The sequence below is a fragment of the Podarcis tiliguerta genome (assembly GCF_965153285.1).
Source record: "Podarcis tiliguerta genome assembly, chromosome: 3".
In the NCBI taxonomy this organism is placed as follows: Eukaryota; Metazoa; Chordata; class Lepidosauria; order Squamata; family Lacertidae; genus Podarcis; species Podarcis tiliguerta.
In genome coordinates this window covers 60108981-60131227 of record NC_139536.1, presented here as the reverse complement: position 1 = coordinate 60131227, position 22247 = coordinate 60108981, and the positions used below count along the sequence as shown (strand labels likewise).

Genomic DNA, 22247 nt, shown 5'->3' with positions numbered 1-22247 from the left:
GGGCTTATAAAAACTGCAGGTGGCAAACACTAAGAGGCATCTCCCCTGTTCTCCCACATAGGATGGATCTTCTAGGATGATCTGACACAACACATGAACACATCATTTGAAAACTATATTTCTTGCTTCTGAAATGTTGTTTTTAACCATACGCAAATTTAATTACCGGTAATGGGTTAATTTAAAAAACTCATATAACCTAAACTTTATGTTCATTTGTACGCACAGCTTGTATCCACCAAGAGCCATGCATTCAGTATTGTGGGCCCAATTCTGTGGAACTGCCTCCCAACTGAGATCAGGTAGACCCTCTCCCTGTTGAACTTCACCTAGTGAAGTCCTATTTCATCAGGCATTTAAGTACGTTTTCTTATTTTTCTAGTTACTTTTAACTGGTTTTATCTTTGTAGTGTCTTTTTAACCTGACTTTACACCATGCACAGACTAAGGTGTTAAGCAGTATTTAAATTGTTGAAATAAATAAATAAATATAACTAAGGTAAGCAAGAGCCTGGAGTATAACAGTTGGTAGAGCATAAGACTCTTAATCTCAGAGTTGTGGTTCAAACCCCACAGTGGGCAGAATATTCCTTCACTGCATGTTGATTATTATTTCCTGTTGCGTTTTGTAGCGTTCTGCTTTAAATGATGTATTTTTTCATTGTTAACCACCATGGGGTTCTGTGAGAGGAAGGGGTAGGTTATAAGAAACAAGGAGACTGGCTTCATTCTGGCTTAAGGTTTTAATCTTTTGTATAGACACTGTGAACAATTCTATGCATCTTTACGCAGAGTTAAGTTACAGTGGGCACAGTAAAGATTATTTGTAGGTAGATGTTCATGAGATAGAAGCCCACGTCTCTTAGGAGATAACACCACAATCATGAATAATTCTGTGTTTTGTTTTAACAGCGGTCTTGTAAATAAAAACTCCGAGGAAGATCACATAAATTCCCTCAGGCTCTCTCAGATGAGAGGATGTACTTCACAGCAAAATAAATAAATAAATAAATAAATAAATAAATATCATTAAATTGTGGAACTCACTACCACAAACTGTAGGGGTGCAAGACAAATTCATGGAGGAGCAAGCTATCAATGGCTACTAGCCCTGACAGCTGTATACCACCTCCAGTATTGGAGGCAGCATGCCTCTGAATGCTAGTTGTTGGGGAAGACAAGTGGGGACGGGGCTGTTGCATTCATGTCCTGCTTGTGGATTTCCCATACTGGTTGGCCACTGTGAGAACAGGATGCTGGACTAATGTTCTTAAATATGCCTTGAATGGATTTCAGAACATAAAGCTTACAGCCCAATTCTATGCACCAATGACCACTGTCTTCTATCATATTATAATATGATAAACACTGTAGTAAGAAGGGTGAACACCCACTATGACGAACTTTGCACTTAGCTTAAATCAATACTATTAATCACTAAGGTGAATTACCGAAGTTGAAGTGCTCTCATTGTTCTTTGTCATGTAAGCAGCCCAGGAACCAAATGGTTACTTCCCATTTAACTATACACTCCCGTTTGCCTCGTAAGGGATTTCATTTAATTTCATACAGGACAAATGAACTGGATCTATAAATGAGCCAGACCAATTTCCAATTGAGCTACATCATGGATTTTCTGGTAGTATTGATAGGACAGCGTCTCATGCTAACGCAATCAAATATTTCTCCACTTTCCCTCTAGTTGGGCTCTGTGGTGAAAGGTGATTAGCAGAACATTAGCCCCTTGAAACTGAAAGGGGGCTAATGATGCATTTCTTTCACTGTAGTCCTTTAGCAAACACAATAAATCTGTTACCCATTTGTGGTATACCAAGCACATCAAACGGTTTGGTAAAAGAGCAGAATAGATAGAGACAGGAAGAAAAAAGTAACAGCTGTATGTCTATTAAGTTCCATTTCCACCAACGCCCATCATTAAAACAAACAGGCAACAGCTTTATCAATCGTAGTGATGTCTAGAGTTGAAGCAACTACACCTGAAACAGAAATAAATTAGATACTAAACAGCTTGCCTAATTCACTGCCTACTGGGCTCTACATACTTCACAAGGTCAAATGTGAGCAATGATTAACAAACCTAAATACTAGACCTTCGCATGGCCTATCAGATATACTGATGGGGGTTATAAATCCCATTCCTAGAAGTTTATCTACAGAAGCGTTCAGGTTGATTTTTATTTTAAACAAACCGCTTACGTATAGTACAAATACTTAAGAAAGAACACTGAGAACTGTAAGGCCGGTCCACAGTATCATTGGAATTATCCAACCAAACTACAGTATCTCTTTTATTTATTAACAAATAAAACCTTTGTTATGAGGAAACTCAGCTGAGCAATATAAATAACAATAAAAACAAGAAAGCCAGTGAAATACGGACATGAGCATGAAGAAGAAATTAAAAAGGGAACCCACAGAGGATGCTTCACATGTTTGGCTTGGGCAATTGGCAATATCAGTGAGGTCTATTTTTGTTCAAAGCCCAATGAGATCCAGAGTTAAGAATGCTTGTAAGAATTCTTTCAATAAGTGCCTTTGTGCTCTTTGCATCACTCTAGGAATCAGTGCTTAAAGATTATAAGGCACTTCAGATTATATCTATGAGCACTGCAACAAGATTTAGACATGGTATTACTGATATTCATATGATAATTGCAGCTACCACCTACTAGCTCAGGAAGTGCTGAAGCTTCTTATAAACCTAGCATGTATGTGAAATATTCACCAGGGGTAGGAAAGCAATAATAAGCTGATCAAATCACACAGGAACAGTTCCACCAGTATGAGATTATTGCTGAAGGGTCATGGAAAGCAGAAATACCATTAAAGGTGACTGCATCACTCAGTTTGATTTGTTCTCAAAATTAAAAATCAACTTGAATTGAAGAAACCAGCTAACAAGGCAACAGGGTATCACCATGTGAGTGTAACTACCTGGGTCTGTTTGTCCCTGTCCAACCCCTGCATTTAGAATCCTCAAAGCCCATTGGCTACCTGTTACTTCTGGGTGTTAAGAGTGCTAGGGGAGGGGCAGTTACTTCCCCTTCCTTCCCACAAAGGCAAACACAATATAGTAGCTATCTTTACTGAGAGGAGCACTCACTGGAAGCCTGCTGCCTGCTTATTGGAGCCAAACAAGTGCTCCTATGTTTCAGTTCATTAGTCTTTGTTATTCAGATGAGGTAAATTAGGGTGGGGTGTTTTTTTATAGCTTTTACTGAAGGAGTTAAGTTTTCCCAAGAGAAAAAATGATTTAGGAATCTGAATGTGAGGTAAGAGTGCCACAATTCAACCCATCTCCAATATTTCAGACAACCATCTTGACTGTGGTTTGTCAGTGGCAGAAAGCAAGGTACTAACTTTGTACTTAGGTTTGTAATGTCTGGTTTCCTGTTAGTGTCTAAGGAACTCAGTGCTTTTCTAAAAGGATGGATTCCAAGGCTTGCCTAAATTATTATTATTATTATTATTATTATTATTATTGATTGGCCGGTTACTGACTCACCTTTTATACATATTTCAAGGTGATTTACAAACATATAATAAAAACAATTATATATTTTTTTAAAAACAGTACAAAACACAACTATATACAAGTCTAAAAACAACACAAAACGATCACCCAAAGACTTTTCATCCTGTTGGAAAAAATTGCTGAAACAAAAATGTCTTCAACACTGATGCACATCCTATTCTTCCTTCCCTGGGAAATGTTCTCAGTAAAATCAGACATGTAGAAGCAAGTTGAGATTTCTCCACAACACAAAGCCAGAGGCTACATTTCCAGGGCAAAATTGTTGCAGTGAAAGTAGCTTCTTCCAATTTTTTATGTTATTTTCTGTGTTATTTTCCTGTACTTGTGGTGATTTTGCTCTTTTGACTTTCCAGTATGAACTAGAAAAGTAATATTGAACTGTTTTCCAGCTACCAGATTTTTAATCAGTCATTTCTTTATCTGTTCTTTTCTTTTAAGATTCATTTGGAGTCTCAGCTACTGGCTTTTTAATTAGTCGTTCCTTTCATTTGCATCTATATTACTACTACTACTACTATTACTGTTAATTAACTGCTCTTCACAAGCAGGTGCCAGGGAGAATTAGAACAAATTAAATTCAGTATTAAAAACTGTTAAATTATTCACAGGAATAGGTTGGGCCCTGAAAACACACCTCTCAGGGGTCAAAGGCCAGAAGTGCATCTTCAGTATTCACAGAAAGATGAATAGTGAAGGTGCCAGTTGTGCCTCTGTGGGGAAGGATTTCACAGCTTAGGAGTCACCACAGGGAATATCCTCTTCTGGTCCATCTCTCCCCCAACTTCTAAGGGTGATGAGACTACCAAGAGAGTCCCCCTGCTGACTGTAACATATGAGAGGATCTATAGCAGGGGGCAGCAAACTTACCGCGTCTCGGGCCGGTGTCTCCAGTGCTGATCATGCGGCAGGCCGGAGGGCGGGTGAGCACGTGCTCATATGCATGCACACAAGCTATTTCTGGTGCTCCTCCGACCCGGAAGTGGGTAGCCACGCAGTGCAGCGCTGGTAAGAGCGGGCAGTGGAGGTCGCCACAGGCCGGTTAAACGAGTCCCTCAGGCATTATCCAGCCCGCGGGCCTTAGTTTGGGGACCCCTGATCTATAGGGACAAAGGCTGTCTTTCAGGTATTTGGGGCCTGAGACATTTAGACCTTTAAACTCCGTAAACTGCGAGCACCTTAAATTGGGCCTGGAAACGAACTGGCAACCAATGCAGCTGTTTTAGAACGGAGTTTATATAAGTTCTAAAGGCTAAGAATGTCCATCAACCCCAGTCAGTGGGGACAATGATTGGGAAAGCTGGAAAATGCAGTTCACAAGACCTGGAAGGCACCATGCTGGCCACCCCAATATCCTTAAGCAATGTGTGTATTTAGTGCCATTTGGACAGCTCACTATGACAAGGGAATGGTGGATGACCCACCACCAGTAAAGAGTGGGGGAAGCTGGCCGCCAAGTTCTATTGCCACAAATGCAGCTCATTCACCTGCCTCTTTGAGTATATGCAGCATGAGAAGAGTAGTAGATGCCACCATCAAGAGGCCCAAGGAACTGCGGTAAGCTGACTTTTATTCAGTTGTATAGGTGACCAAGATTAACTTTGCTGAGTATTTATATTCATGCAAGAGAAGCACATGTGTGAAATTACCAGCATGGCAAACAATGAGTTATTATGCATGCTACTAGAATATTATCTAACTAGTAATTAAGTTATGTTAAATTGCACTTACGTATCCAATACAGAAAGCGGATATGACTCACCCAAATTAAGATTCTTAACACTCTGCATGAAGGCTGTCCAGCTTTGTAACATGAGATTAAACAAACATGATAAACAGGTTTGCTTTCATTTTTCACTGGTAGTGCCTGATAGCTTCAGCTTGTGACTGCAGTGACTTAGTTCTTATTCATTCAGTGTTATAGCCAAAAGGTTCAGGGTATCAAATGTTAGTGATATGCAGAGTACACTCACTGAAATCAATCAACATGGCTAACTTAGGTCCACTAACTTAAACGGGTCTGCACCAAGTAAACTTAGTTGGATACAAACATTAAATTCAGAGAAAAAAAGCTATTATTTTACAAAACAGCTTTATTACAAACGAGTTGCTTCATTATTATTTTTGCATTCCAGTGCTACAGCAAGCCACTATGAACTTTGACAGCTAGTGATGTCATAATGATGTCATGCGCTTGACAGCTGTCAAAATTCATAATGGCTTACTGTAGCTGCCAATTAGCTCTCATCAGAGGTTACAGAGACCTCCTTTGAAAACACTCCTTTGAGTACATAGTTCCAAAAAGCCCATCTGAAGTCTGCAGATAAAAATGCTCCTTTTGTAGGAAGCAATCTTGCCCCAAACTTATATTCATTAAGATGAACGATAAAAACCTCAGCTTTTAGTTCAGCTTTTAGAGACTAATAGGCTGAGTCATTTTTAAATTGCATGGTTGCTGATTATGTTATTTAGGCGTTTTATGAGAGTTCTTGTTTACATCATAATTTTATTTTGCCCTATTTTGTTGTATACCACCCTATGACCATGTTTGGTGAAGGGTGGTACAGAAACCTTGTAATAAATTTTGTAATAAAAATAGGCTCCAGAGTTACAGCAAAAACAGGCAATTTGCAAAAATTGCTTCTTTCACCTCCCTTTAATTGCAGCAATGAAACTTCTATGAGTAGGGCAGGGGACACAGCCCCTTATATGTAGAGTTTCATGCATATAGCATTGTATCATGTACATTAGAGTCCTGGTGGATCAGACCAAAGGCCTATGCTGGATTAGTCCAGCGTTCTGTTCCCACAGTGTGAAGCCAGATGCCCCCAAGCAGTACCTGAGTGTGACAGCACCCTCCCACTTGTGATGCCAAGAAACTAGCATTTCCGAGGCAAGCTTCCTCTGACACCGGAAGCAATGCATAGCCATCATGACTAGTAGTCATTGATAGCTCAACCCCCATGAATTTGTGAAGAAACATGCATGTCATGGGCTGTTGCTATTATTATTAATTGCACTTATCGGTTTGATTCCCCCCCCCAAAGTAACTCAAAGAAACCTACAAAATACTACAAAGAATAAAACCAGTATAAAGCTAAAACAGAATAAAAACATTAAAACACAAAGCCTAAAAATACATATAAAAGGCAGGTCTAACACATTCCACCTGTCAAAAGAGGCCACGGATATATAAAATCCTTCAAATTAAGGGCCAACGGCCTGGGTAAAAAGAAACCTAACAGACCGAAATTGCATATAATTGAAACCCATTGAAAAAGTCAACAAACACCTTGTTCTGAGCTTTTGGTGACATTTCAGTGAGCTCTTTATGATGTTTCCATGATACTTCCAGGTTCAACATGATGTGCATATACATGGTCATGCACATATTGAATGATTATCTCTCTTTTTGTACCCTGAAAAAATATGGGCATTAAATTAGATGGCTAGGTTAATATCGCATTCAAGTTAATATAGTACAGCCTAGTTCTTTTCTCCCCACAGATTGGGGGAAAGGGAGGACAAGGGTGAGACTGCACCCAAAACTAAGGCCAGATTGTGTGTTCTCCCCAGAATATAATGCATGAACAGGCTTAGTTAAGTACGCTGCATTCTTTTACCAATATGGTCCAGAAAGCTCAAATGTTTTTATTAGTCTCACTTAAGTGCTGCAGCATTCCTTGCAGTCTTTCAGAGTTATGACACAGGCACACAACAGAAAGAAAAGAAGCAATAAACCTGCACTTGAAACTATGTCATAATTTATACATTTCCTGTTTTCATCCAGGTGTTCTTTTTCAGTTAAGCAGTTGATTGACCAATGCATGAGCTCAAATTAACCTTTTAAAACATCATTTATGTCATTCACAATAATCACATTTCCGTTCCACATCAAGACTGTACAATTAAAGCTCTACAGTTCTCTCACCGCATTGGAATCCTGCTGTGTAATATCAATATTCACAGGATTCCTGCTGAGTAACATCAATGTGAGGCATATGATGAAGTAAACTGTAGTCCACAGAAGGTCATGCTACGTTATGTCACAAGATCAGCCTCATTATTATTAGTACACTTTCCCATTTTGTCAATGGAGCTGCAATGCTGATGCCTTTGGTAATGTTTAGTGTATACTTCCTTTCTGAACACTGGAAAAGATGGAATGTACAAAGCTGAAGACTAGTGGGACTACCAAAAAACTAAAGAACTCACATATGGCACTTATTCATTTGTTATTTTAGTCTTTGGTTACAACGGGTACATAAGAAGCATGATCCATCCAAAGTTAAGCACTGTTAAAATGAATGTGATTTCAAATAAAGACATTTAAACCTCTGTGTTACCCTCTGACTGAAATCAGTAGGACTTGTTCACAGCAATCCTGATTACGCCACTGAGTTCAATGGGACTTCCTCACAGGTTGGTGAGTACAGAATTACAGCCTGAAAGTGCTTAACTTTGGCTGGATCGTGGGTTGAGTTGTGCCCTTTTGATGTTAGTATAACCTACAGTGGATTATGAATATCTATCTGCATGATGACCACAGCTAAAGATTGAAACATGTATTCTAGTACTATTGAATGAAAATATAAAGAACCTCCAGTGTTCCACATCTGCTCTCCAGGTGTCTTGATTCTAACATACCATCATTAACAAGTGTGCTGAGCACATAAAACAAGGTGGAGTGCCATACGGTAGCTAAGTGTAGCTAAATGAGCTGGAGGAACGCAATCTTAAATGTGTGCACAGAACAAATATCTGTGTAGGTGGAAGCAGAACAGCTGAAACAGACACAGCCCCTAAGTTATACACGCTCATTTCAATTTGTGATGCCATCCTCCATACATACTATCTACACATTGGGGTTGTTTTGAGCAAGTTGAAGAACCTGTTGCCCTCAAGCCACCTCCCTGCCTAGGATGCATTTGTTTTATTTCCATTCGACTTCTGAAAAAGGTCCATAGCCTACCCTTGTACTACAAATGTAGGATTTGTTTTTTTAAAAAAAATATACATATCTTTGATCATGGTGTGGAAAAAAAGGAGCTATACTATGATATGAAATAAGTGATTATAGGACAACTGTTGGTACTTTCCCACAATATCAGGCCTTGAACACTACCCACCAGGATTTACACTGTGAGAACAAAGAGTCTAAATTGTAATTAGCATGTGCTCAAAACCTTTGATGGGCAGAGCAGTACATTCTCCCTTTGCACCCGGGAGCTGGATTGAGTGGAAGTATCCCTTGGTCTGGCCCTGCTGGCTTACATCAGCCTTCCCCTGAAATGGGTGGTAGGATTCTGGAGGGAATCCACTGGATCCCAAGCCAGCCCTACTGGGCCTGATCTGACTCTGATCACGGTTCCAAATCCAGCAGCAATCTGCCTGCCACCCAATGTTCACCCCAGCCACCACGTGGGGCATGGCTCCTCAATTCAGCCCCACCAGGTAGACGCCAGTGTTATGACTGCCCCCAAAACTTGAATGTAGCAACTCTGGTGCTACAGAACCAAGCCATGGTCAAAGATAGTGTGCTAGATTACAAATTGAATATTTGCAAGGTTGTGCCATATTGCACGAAGAAACCACACAGCTCATAGACTGAAAAAAAGTAACCTATCCCATTGCGATACAGCAAGCCCTGTTCAACTGCTCCTGTTATTGCAAGTAGATAATGGGCTATTATCCTTGCAGCATAAAGAAAGCCAAGTTAAATTTGTGTTGTAAAGGGCCTTCAAATTACAATCAGATGGCAACTAATTTAAACATTCAATAAGCATACAATAAACTGAGCACATGTAGAGCAAGTTCATATGTTACATTATCCACACAAATGCAGCTATCACTTAATAATCTGAATTTGTGAATCTATTATGATTCTATCAGTCATCTCTGCTTCCTACTACATCAGTCCATTTCTCAGCAATATAAGACAAGGGCCAGTTCCAACAACGTTTGTCCTCCCGTGAAGAAGTAGTCACACAAGGGGGAAAAGAAGAAAAAAAACTAAAATACATATTGCAGGGGGAATTCCAAAATCACAGTAATGCAGTTTTTATCTGAAAGATCTCCCTGCCCCCATGGTGTCACTTTTTGCTTTCTGAGCCTAAACAAAGACAACAAAAATGTTCTGTATGCCAGTGACTCAATAATCAAAGCGTATTATTACAGTGTAGCCTCACTAGGCACTACTCCAAGCACTAGAAGAAGGTCCTTTTAATCTGTTTAGAAACAAACCCCATCCAAATAGTTCTTAGAGGGGGAAAAAAAACAAAAGAAACATTTGAATAACCCCTAGCTAATCCAACACATGATGCATTGCAGATGTTAGGGGGTGGGGGTGGGGGTGGAAGCAAGCAGGCAGAGACTTCACTTAAGAGAAACAAGTAGAATTAAAAGTGAAATTTCTTAATCACTCATTTTTATTCTATAACTGGTAGTTATTATGCTGGAACTGATTTTCAGCCACTACAAACAGCAGATGTTGTGGGAAGCATGTATTTCTGTGCTAAAATGGGGTTTGGAAATCACTCAATCCACTATTAATAGGGGACAAAAGTGTTTTAAGAAGCAACTGAATGTTGCTTCAAGAACTCCAAGACAGCGAGAAAGCCTTAACATTACATTTCATCACAAATTCCAGGAAATCCAAAAATAAAATAGGAATAGTTTTGTAACCAACATTCTGGTTCACAGTGTCAAAGGAAAAAGCCTTGGAATGTAGCATCTCCCAAAGGTAAGCAAGACACTATCAGAAAAGAATCACTGGAATGCTCTGCTTCTTGCATTCCCTATGTCCTTGTATGTAAAGCCTTTGAGTCTGCAGCCAAGCAACCATGGTAGAGACTCACTTCTGTACATTCTGGACAGCGTCAAAACTTTGTAAAACAGCGAGAGCCAATTTGCATTGTTTTGTCGTGTGCAATTGTAAAAGCCTTTACTCACTGACAAGTGCATTTAAAACTGTAGTGCAATTTGTTGCGTGGCTGAGAACTGCCCCCTTTCCCCCAGGGGGCAAATTACACTTGTAAACAAGAAAGTGAGCCAGGCATCCAGATGCCATAGGACCAACCAAGGGAGGCTGGCTGCACGTGCAAGTGCTCCTTATCTCTTGCATTTCCTGAAGAAGCAGAATTGTCCTTTAAGGCTAGGAGGCAAGGGCCATACCTCCAGCAAACTGTGGGACACAAGTGTGCTCTGACTTTAAAGAGCTACTGACCTTTTCAGATTAGAAGAGAGGCAGAGCTATGAATACAACAACCATAGCGCAACAGGGACTCCAGTGAAGCACAACAACAGCTCACACAAAGCCCTCTGTCCCTTCCACCAGTGGAGAGTGACGATAGCCACTTATCCCCTGAATAAGGCAGCTAATAAAAGTAATTGGTGACAACTAATGGCAGCAACTAATGGCTGGCAGGTAATTTGGAACCAATATGTGAAATACTGTGATGCTGCACACACCACCAGCTCATGGATGTTAGCCTTGCACAAATCCTTGCCCCACTAAGCCCAGCTTTAGCACTAAAAGCTCAGACACCCACTTCAGCCCCTATACCCTGGGAAAGGATCTCTACCAACCGCCTCTTTATCTCAGATCCCTGTTAACCATTGGGAACGTCAGACCCAGGAGCTTCTCTCCCTAGGCCACACAGCTCACTGGCCCAGCTTCACACCCCAAATATTTTTGCATGGCTGGAATGCACCCTTGAACTCTCATAACGCTTCTTTATTGTCTGGATGGAGAACAGAGACGAGTGGGGGAGTGCATGCAGAAACCAACCTAATGTACAAAGTGGGCGCTACTCCATCCACTTGTCCTTCTGGCCCCACCCACCACGAGCATGTGGCCTTTGGAAAGTTTACCAGAAGGGAGAGCCAGTGTGGTGTAGTGGTTAAGAGCGGTAGTCTCCTAATCTGGGGAACCGGGTTCGCGTCTCCGCTCCTCCACATGCAGCTGCTGGGTGACCTTGGGCCAGTCACACTTCTTTGAAGTCTCTCAGCCCCACTCACCTCACAGAGTGTTTGTTGTGGGGGAGGAAGGGAAAGGAGAATGTTAGACGCTTTGAGACTCCTGAAGGGGAGTGAAAGGCGGGATATCAAATCCAAACTCTTCTTCTTCTTCAAGGGAATGTAGTCCTTAGGTGGAAAAAAAGTGCTCCCCACTCCTTTGTTCCATTGCCTTCACATGGGTCCCCCCTCCCTCTCTACCAGCACAGTGTGTAAACCAAAATTACTTTTTACTCAGATGCCAGTTAATTGCATCATGTCTGAAATTTCTATGACTGCCCAGCACGAGAATACTCGTGAATGATCCATGACATCGCAAGAACTCAGTCAGTAGCCAAGAGGGAGACTTGCAGGCAAATGAAATGTTCAACCTCCTTTATGTATGTGAGACAAGTGTTTTCGTTTCTCACTCCAGCTCAGAGATAAAATAATGTAGCCAATGTCTAAATAAAGTCTCCCATTTGGCCTCCATGATTTTGCTAAGCTTCCACAAGACTCCTCCTGTTTCCATTATCACTTATAAATTGCAGTACTGAGCTACTCCAGCCAAAACCTATGCAAAAGGGAAGATGAATGGCACCAGACCGCATGAACTAGTTTGATTTTTCTAACCTGTTAACTAGCACTTTTATATTCCAATTCTTATTATAAGAGAAATAGATGTATTTCCCTACAGTCCACCACTTCCTCTGAGAAAGCCAGCTGCTTTAAATTCTCCTCATCACATAGTAATTAAAATATTTTGAGAATTGTTACGGTTGAGGAAAAGTAAGACAAGCGCAGTAAATTAATTAATTAAACGAAAGACACAGAAGCATTCTGCTGGCCAAGAGCTGGCAATTCTAACCTGAAGCACAAAGCAGAAAACAAAGTAGCACCTTGGGATGCACTGGCTAGAATAATGTTTTATGTAACAGGAGTTAATCCCTATGAGTCAGAAATTAACAGCTCAAGTCGGGAAAACATGTTTTAGAGATGAACAATAATGATGCTGTAAGGAGACAATGCTATGGTGAGAAAACGCACATCAATAAGACAGTGATTTTGACTAATTAAAGAGTTTTGTATGCACTGACACACTGATTTGAAATTAACCTTTGTATGTCTTTCAGTGCTGGTGCAAGATTTAGCAAGGTCTCACACAGGGATGGGGAACATCATTCAGCCCAAAGGTCCTATTTCATTTTGGTCAACTTTTCATAGAACCATTGAACTGTAGATTTGGAAGGGACCCAGAGGGTCATCTAGTCCAACTTCCTGAAATGCAGGAATCTCAACTAAAGCATCCATGACAGACCAAAGGTTAAAAAAGTGAGAAGAGAAACAGAGATGGGAAATTTTACCTCCATGCAATAGTTTCTGCACACACTCATACACCCCTCTATATCCTCCATCCGGGCAAGTGTGAATCATTATTAGAGTTCAAAGACACATTCGAGCCAAGCAAAACCATTCAAGGAAGGTGCAAAGCAGGGCTGACAAGGGATGTGGCCAGGCAAAAAGGTGTGTGGTTAGGTGTGGCTGAGACATTTGGCCCACAAGCCTGAGGTTCCATCTCCTTGGTCTAATATATACTGCAACACATACCATTATATAATAGGAGGCTATACAGGACAGCCTTGCAAATAAGTACTAGCCTGCATTTTTCTTTGTCAACCTGTTAGATGGATGATGGAATGGGGTGGAAGGTTGGAGATTTCCACCTACAGCAGCGTGATGCATGCATTTGCTAGGTGTGAAATGGAAGGGGGGCAGGGGGTTCTCCTTTGGCAGAGTGCTTCGTTTCCTTCCTGGGTGCCATGAAGAGGCAGAACATTCCATTCCCCCCACAAACAGCAACAGCAGCCTGCTCCCTCGCCTACATGTAACTCCTTCTCACCAGTGGCTACCAGGCTACACACGTGCACACCTATGTTTCTAGATGCTATTGGTAGTCCCCTGGCCTGCCAAATCTAAGCTTGACAAGGCAATGGAACACCCACAGAGCTTTATTCAAGTTCCAAGCTGCCATTTCTTTGTCACTCCAACATGATCAAGAAATGAAACTTATGGCAGAACCTATACAGATGAAGAGGCAGGTTCAATCCCCAGTGCATGAATTCAACAGCACAAAATAAACTAGAAAGGAGTCTCCTTTGTCTCCTTTGCTTTCTTTGTTAACTGCTCATTGTCATTTTCCACTCACTCTCTTTCTGTATACGACAGCATTTGTATTCCTCTTTTTCTGCTTTACTACACAACTGTAGTCACATGCCCTCTTCTTTTTCTGTCTACCTACCCGCGGGAGTTACTACAGGTATATTCCTAAATTATCTCTGTTCCTACCCCTCCTACACAAGGGAGACGGGGAGTACAGAAAAACACATGCAGCAATCTGCGCAGCAATCTGGAGCTGATTCATTTCTAGCATGCCAGGAACTGATTGATTGATTGATTGAGTTTATATACTACCCAGAGGTCTCAAGGCAGTTCACAGAAGAAAATCAAAACCACAAAATACATAATCAAAATACCGTGGTACCTCAGTTCACGAACACCTCTGTTGTCGTATGTTTCAGTTCTCGAATGCCGAAAACCCAGAAGTAAATGCTTCTGTTTTCAAACATTTTTCGGAACTCAAAGGTGCGACACGGCTTCCGCTGAGTGCAAGAAGCTCTTGCAACCAATGGGAAGCTGCACCTCAGTTTTTGATCGTTTCAGAAGACAAACAGGCTTCCGGAATAGATTCCGTTTGAGAACCGAGGTACCACTGTAAAAACAACAACCCAATAGCCACCCCCCCAAGCAAAAAATACCACCACGTTTTGAATTCTCTTTGCACTTTGTACACATTCTAAAGTTGGCAAGACTCAGAATGTCTTGTAATTTTTGGAACCGAGTGTGCCCATTGTTGCTGTACTTCGGAATGGACCCATCAGTATACTTCTGGTCAGCATCAATTTCGCATGTGTTCACTGGTAAATCCATTCTGTCCTCATTTCATGTATTAAGTTATCTGTGTGCATCTTCTGAAACATTTTATCCAGTGTGCACATTTCAAAACATTACATATATATATATATATATATTTATGCACTTTTTCACCTTACACTTTGGAACTCCCTGCCTATTGAGATCAAGCAGGTACCTTCACTTTACTCTTTATGGAACCTGCTAAAAACATTTCTACTTAGACAAGGCATCTCAGATGCTTAGAAAGTTTAGGTAATCTTAATCTGTTTTAGTATGTTAACTGTCATATGTTTTAAAGTAGGGTTGTCTGTTTTTTTCTTGATTTTATGGTTTAATCTTCTGCAAACCGCTTTGAGGTTTTTTATAAGCAAGTGGTGCATAAATTTTTATGAAATTAAATAAACAAATCAGGATTTCTGTAAGTCTCACTGAGACCTAGATGAAAAGCAGGGTATGCATTTTCTTAATTAATCAATATATAAACCTTAGAATTCAATCAAGTATGCCTAGCTTTAGCTCACTCCAACCATACTTGCATATAAGTGTAAGCATGTGGGAGTGTTACTAATAATATTATTATGGTCCTAATCCTGTATTCCATTAGTAAACATTATTCAGTATTTTCTGCTCCAGTATTGCTGAAGTTACAGCTGTTGATACCACCCATTAACACTTTCTTGGTTAACACATCACATTAAGCCAAAGTTGTTGCTATTGCTGTTTTAATGCCTTAATGTGAACATGCAATGCTGGTGAACACACGGCTCAGAAGTTCTTGCCGAGTTCCTCCCTGGCTCCTGCTGCTGCCACACCGACAGGAAACAAGCCAGAGTGTGGCTTGTCATGCCCTCAAACCCGAGTCGTAGTTTCTTTTTCTCGAAACAAACCATGATCCCAGGTTCAGATGTTGTGAGGGGACACTCTCTGGCTTGTTTCCCAGCAACTAGAAGGAAAAACACAGTGAGAACTTTAGAGCAGTGTGTACTAGTGAACTGCATGTTCACATTATGCATAGTTTCTTTAACTATGGTTTAGTGTAACATGCGAAGTGGGCCACCAGGAACATAGGAAGCTGCCTCATATTGAGCTGGACCATCTAGCTCATTGGCTCTCCAGGGTTCCAGGCAGGGAACCTGCCTAGCCTTACCTGGAGAAGCTGCAGATTGAACTTGAGACTTCCTGCCTGAAAAGAAGATGCTCTACCACTGAGCTACAGCCCTTCCCTTACGATAGAACAACATTTATTGAGTAACCCTGGGACAACATTTCCTCACCAACGGTGCTGGTGGTCATAATAAACATCGTCACCCAAATTATGTAGTCAGAGCTTGGTAAGGTAAACAGTGAGCTAATTCTAGTGGCACGTCAGCTGTTTTTAAAAACTACAGTGACAAAAACGTTCCTTTATAGAGCTCTGACATCACAGGAGCTAAATATAAAGAAGGGGAAATTCCCATACTCCCACACCTTCTGTTGACCTTTTGGCTGGTAATTGCTTGTTAGCTTATCATTTACAGCTGAATAATTAGTATTTATTTCTTAGGTAATTCTGTTGGGGGGGGGAGGAAATAGGCGTGTATATTCTTATTTGCAGGGATGTTGGCATTTTTAACAAAGAACAGTTAATCAACTCTTTAATCATGCACACAACTAGGACTGTCAAAGAGTGTAAAGGGGTAGTTGTCACCAACATGTGGATGGCAGCTGGAGGAGGAGAAGACAGAGGGTGAAGAAAAAGCTGTGAGCATAACAGCCTCTCCCCCATACTTTGTACCCTCTGGAAAACTCAACAAACCTTCTGCACCTGGAACTGGGTGTGGAAACAGCTGTGGGCAAGTGCCTGAGGAAGTACCGTCCACTTTGGGCCTGCCCATAAAAAGCAAGCCTAGTGTGAGCGACTAGAGTGATGTCTCCTGTTTCCAGGAACTCTTATTGCTGTGAAACTTCTGTGGTTGAGCTGAGTTTGCTTGGACCCTGGGTAAGAACCCAGAGACTGAGATGGAGGTTGTATCAGAAGGAAATGGACTGAAAAGGATTTTTATATATTAGTAACTTTGCATTGTTATATGTAACTGTGTTTTTTGTTATATTTTTGTTTGAGCTGTCTGTTGTTGCTTCAGGTTTCTGTACACTCCTTAGAGATATTTTAAATATACTAAGTGTTATGGGAATTAAATAAATAAATCAAGTCATATGGCAATCAACTCTGTCTCCGTTCACCTGACTTGGAAGAGGCAGTTGAGGTACTGGACAGGTGCTTGGAGGCACATAAAGACCTGATGTGGACAGATGAATGGAAGCTGAGCCCTGAAAAGGCGAACGTGTTATGTGTTCCAAGTTCTTGTGCCCAGGAAGAGGGAAGACAGTGTGCTATGCATGGGGTTTCACACAGCCCTGCCCAGGAGGAGCAGGTCTAAAGCTTGGGGTCACTGGAGACTCAGGTGGCCTTGATGACTATGAGTGCCTATTCTGAGCGAAGGATGGTTTGTCAACAACTTTAGTAACTCCTAGACTGGATTATCGCAGTGCCGTCTATGTGGTGCTGCACTTGAAGAGCACTCTTAAACTTCCAGAGGTCTAAAAAGCAGCAACCAGACAACTAGCTGGGGTACAATTTGGAACTTATCAAACCTCTTTTTAAAAAATGGCAGCACTGGTTGCCAGTTCGTTTGAATCCAAATCAGGCTGCTCCTTCCCCACAGACTCCATTGGACACAAAAATTGTCAGAGGGTATCCCCCTGGTAGTACCACCACCCCTAGAACTTTGGGTATCAATGGTCCAGGAGAGGGCATTTTTGTGTAATGTCCTCCTCAGAGAGGTGTGTCTGACATCATCATCGTGTAGTTTTTCTCTGTACACTGAGGAGGTACCTCTTTAACCTGGCTTTTGATATATTATTAAAGGGTCTAACCTGTTCCCTGATCTTAAGCTGCTTAAGCTGTTTTCAAATAGTGGTAACCTGCCCTGAGGCCTCATGATGATTGATTAGATTCTTACCTGCCCTTCACAATCTCTTTCCTATACACTGTGGGAGAGGAGCCATGTCCTAAAACAGGGACGAGGAATCTGGTTTTCCAAATGTTATTAACCTACAAGTCCCATTGGCCCTATCAAGCATGGTAAATGGAATGAGGGGATCTGTGCTCCAACATCTGGAGGGCCATAGTTTCCTCACCTTATAAGATATTTATAGGCCAAGTAGATTGATATATTAAGCACTGCCTCTAAGAACCCATTCATATGATTAATCTGGCATAGTATGCCTGTGGGTTTAAGACGTTTCTGGGATATACTGAAAAAGTTATGTGTGCCAGCTCAGGACCCAACCTATATTTACCATACTAGTGGCCAATACACTTTCAGCAGCTGGTCAGTAAACACAGGCTAGGGGGTGAACTGAGTGTGGTGAAAGAGTTGCACAAATGGTCCCACCACACAAAAACTAAGCCTGGTTTTTGCTCAGCCCATGTTCAAACCACACCAATTAGACAGTGTCACATGAACAAGTCCAAAGCCACATCAGTGGCTCTGAAAACAGAAATAGAAAGGTGGATGAATTAATTCTGAATAAATCTTTATGTTCCCAGGGAATCCCTGGGTGTGAACAGACAAGAGTGGACTACTTATTTCCAAAGACTTCCTGCCAAAAGACTTAGCACTGAACGCCTATTCACCTTTGTTTACAATCCTCGGGTACTACTGGCTAACAGCAGCTGCAGAATATGGACTGATTACCATCTTTGGAGCCAAGGAAACTATGAACAGCACAAGATGTGACAAAACACTCTAATTATTCTGTCTTCCATACAAAAGCCTAATAACAAATACACACAATCAGCTTTCCCAAATAATACCCCAGGTTTACTTCACAGACTAGGAAACAGCAGAAAGCATGTCACATGCTACCGACCTTCCCCAAGGGCCAGATCCCTATGCTAATACTTATCTAGATATTTAAAATATTTCTAATCTACTGTTCAGGTCACATTGTCCTTGCAAGGCATTTCACAAAAAGTTTTAAAAACAAGTAACATAATAAAAACAGGCCTCTGTCTAAACAGGTGATAAAGATGACAACATGCATGATTGGTTTGAAGGGCTGACTCCCAAATAAGGCCCTCAATTGAAAGAAAAGTTGGGTATGATAGTGTAAACTGGTTCCAACTACACCAAGTTATTTACTTTAGCTTAAACCCAGATCTCAGTGGCTACCACAGGAATCGGGCTATTAGATCTTTATCAAGGTTTGAGCAGCTGATGATTGTGACTCCCTAATATTTATAAAATCTTGATAGGATTTGTAGGCAATGGGAACAACCCAAAGCTTAAAAGAATCATGGGAACAGTGTTTCATGAAATAAGAGAAGAAAGGAAGTGGAAAGTACTGGGTATGAAAAACCATTATATTCAGTCTCAGCAAAAATATGGGAAAATTCCCTGAAAGCTACTCTCTGCTGGTATATGACCTCAACCACCCTTCGTCATATTTTTATGGTGCTTAACATCACCTAAGTGTTGGAGGGAATGTGAGGCATGGGGACATATTTCCTTATGTGGTGGGAATGCACTCTCCAAGGAGCTGGGATTGGCTGCAGCTCTTTACAGTACCAAGCATGAACACACAGTGGCAAACCTGGATTTACTATTTTATAACGTGTGTGAAACGTCCCCTCATTTTATCTTTAGGAAGCTGCCTTATAGCAAGTCACACTATTGGTCCATCTAGCTCAGAACTGTCCACACTGACCATCAGCAGCTTTTCAGGGTTTCAGGCAAGGGTCTCACACAACTTTACTTGGCGCTTTCATGGACTGAACCTGGGACCTTCTGCTTGCAAGCAAACCCAGGAAAAACAAAAATGTGATGGGTTACGTTTGAATTTCAGACAAAATAATTGCCAAACAGCATTTAAGGTCCACTTGTGTAGATGACCTCAAGACCTTACTCCATGTGCCATGTGAATGATCTGGAATAAATAACTGCCAACCACAAGGCCACCACCTGGATGAGGCTCAGCAGGTCTGGCAAGTACCTCGACGGGTGAACACCTGGGAACTGCACTTGTGCAGCCCCCGTTTCCATAACAGAAGAAAGTCGGCATAGAAATGTAAGAAAACACAGACATAGTGCGTATTCCTCTCTTCACCCTACGTAGGTACTGAGAAGAGGTAAATGAAGCCTGAGGCCCCTCGCTTGCCCCACCACCTGCATGCGCGTGAGGGAGCCTCTCCTCAGGTAAGCGCGCTTTCGACTGCAGGCGCGGCGGCTTTTGCCTTCCGCTCGCCGGAAGGAAGCTCGCCTGCCGACTCACCCGCGTTGTAGAAGCGATCGAGCACCGCCGTCTCGCCGAAGTCCAGCTTGCCGAAGTGCAGCGTCTGCAGGTCGGCGCCCACCGCCTCGCACGCTTCCCTCAGGCTCTGCAGGGCCCCGCTCTCCGCCGCCTGCAGCAGCCCCGGACTCGCCTCGTTGATCACGTAAGACACCGTGGTGCTCCTGTTGCTGTGGCCGCCGCCGCTGTTGTTTTTGGCCCGGGCCGCCGTGTCGCTGGCGGGGCAGACGGAGCTGCTGTCCTCATTCCAAAAGGTGCCTGGCGGCGGCGCGCCTGGGCCGCCCAGGAAACCCCGCTCCGCCGTCCCCTCGCCTGCCGCCGGCGCTCTCCTGGCGAGCCCATCCTCGTAGAGCAGCGGGCAGCCGCCGCCAAGAATGCCCGGCGGGCTGGGCACCGAAAAGCTGATGATCCCCGCCTCGCTGGGGTCGCTCATGCCGGCTGCTCCTGTCCCAGCCGCCTCCTTGCCCCGGGACGAGACTTTATGCAGATGCCATGCCGCCGCCGCCGCCGCCGCCTTTTCCCCTCGACCTGCTTTCTGCACTTGGCTTGTGCGAGCTGTTGCCGAGCTGGAAACCGGAGCGGGAGGGGAGGAGGGAGAAAAGGAGCCCTCCTTTGATTTCAAGCTGCAGCGGCGAGGGAAACGCGGATTCCTCCGTTGCCCGCCAAAGCCACCATTGCGCACTCCTTTCCTGAGCCCCGCCGGCTCCTCAGGTTGGCGATCGGCTCATCCGGCAGCCCCAGGCGCCTTTGCAAGGGTATTATTGCACGCCAGCCGCCCTCGCTTTCGCAGGTCTTCAGCAAACCTTCCGCCGTTTGCGGGAGCGCGCCTCTCGCCGGTACGCAGCGTCTACCTCGCCCGAGGGGCTTTGCCAACGTGAAAGACCGGGGGAAAGCAAGCGAGCGAGCTCCCAGCCACTTGTTGCATTGCTACTGTGCAAAAGCAGCACCCTGCCCAAGAAAGGCTCCGCCCTCCTACCTTAGCCACGCCCCCTGCCCTGTAGTAGAGAGAACTGCGCATTCCTGCGCTTGTAAACACAAGACGAGCGCCAAAGTTTGGTCGAGAGGAATCGTGCGGCGCCTGAACCGAGAAGTGGCTCCTGTATGATAAAGCGCCCTCTGCTGTGCCGCTCCTCTCGTCGACTTTGTTGAAGGTTGCTTTTACGCAAACGGGAGCCCGTTAAGAGGCTTCGCTTTACAGTCCCCACTTTCATTTCCTTTTTAAATGCAGAGGCAACTAGTGTTGCAAGATCCTCACCGAGTATAATTTATAAATTTCAGTCCATTTTGATTTTTTTTTTGGCTGGCATATTCTTTTTCCCTGCCCTTCTCCCCAAGGTCCCAGGGTGGGTTACAGCATTAAAGCACGTGGCATGAACCTTATTCTTGAAATACTAGATGTGAAATTGGATGAAGTTAAGCACATATACGAATTCTTATTCTGTTCTTCATCTGTTCAAATATCTTGGGGGAGAGGGTGTCTTGTTCTCCTTAGAGCTGGAAGGTAACAATGAACTGTTCTCTTTGGCAAAGGGTTGTAGCCAAGTGATCGAGCACGTGCTTTTCATGCAGAAGATATTCCCTGTCCCAAGCATCTCCACGTAGGGTTCAGGAAGGCCATTGTCTGAAACCCTGGGAAATTACACTCTGTCTTTGGACTATAATGAGCTAGATAAGCTAATGGCCTGATTGGGTAAGGGAACTAAGTTTCCTATTCTTATTTATTTAGTTATAAATCTTTTATACACATCAAAGCAATCCTAGGGTTGTTTCCACCAAGATGTTTCAACAAATATGTTCCAGGTTTTACTTCCAAGTGTACAGGACTAGGGTGGGTTCTATAGGGCTATAAACATTAAAGGCCAGAGTGATTACTGATTGGTTGATTGCATTTATATCTCACCTTGTTTTTCCAAGAGATCTGGGTAGCATACATGGTTCTCTCCCCTGCTCCTTTAATTCCCACAACTACTGTGTGTGGTAGGTTAGGCTGAGGTAGGTCATGGCCGAGTGGGGATTTGAACCCTCTCCCAGTTCCCACTCCAACACTCTAGCAACTAGAGCACACAGGTTCTACCCATTGACACACACCCCAGCATGTGCAACACAGTGTACTTCTGCCTAAATAATGCATATTATTATTATTATTATTATTATTATTATTATTATTATTATTATATTTATTATATTAATTTTAAAATTGTTACATATAATAAATAAGCCTATCAAGAATAAACTTTCTGTCCTAACCTCCTTCATATGCTCATTTTCTGTATGCAAGTGCATTTTGCTAGGGGGAACATTCAAAGATACCATCATCCAACCTGTTCCTTGAAACCAAGTTCAGGGACCAATCCCATGCACCCACCAACATGCAGAAATAGCTTCCCTGTCTTCT

General features: G+C 42.6%; 1 protein-coding gene across 4 annotated transcripts in view; it reads right to left on the bottom strand.

The window, feature by feature from the left end:
• MAP3K5 (mitogen-activated protein kinase kinase kinase 5) overlaps window positions 1-21971 on the bottom strand; it is an 89886-nt gene extending 67915 nt beyond the window's left edge. For 2 of the 4 annotated variants that reach the window (XR_014509826.1, XM_083434779.1), the window contains exon 1: window positions 19835-21970. Coding sequence is in view for 2 of the 4 variants with exons in the window: in XM_083434779.1 (XP_083290905.1) it covers window positions 19835-20285 (451 nt within the window). In the remaining 2 variants the exon portion in view is untranslated. Of the gene's footprint in view, window positions 1-19834 lie in introns of all 4 variants that reach the window. The other 2 variants (XR_014509825.1, XM_083434780.1) reach the window with 2 other exon arrangements.
• Between the last annotated feature and the right edge of the window lie 276 nt (window positions 21972-22247).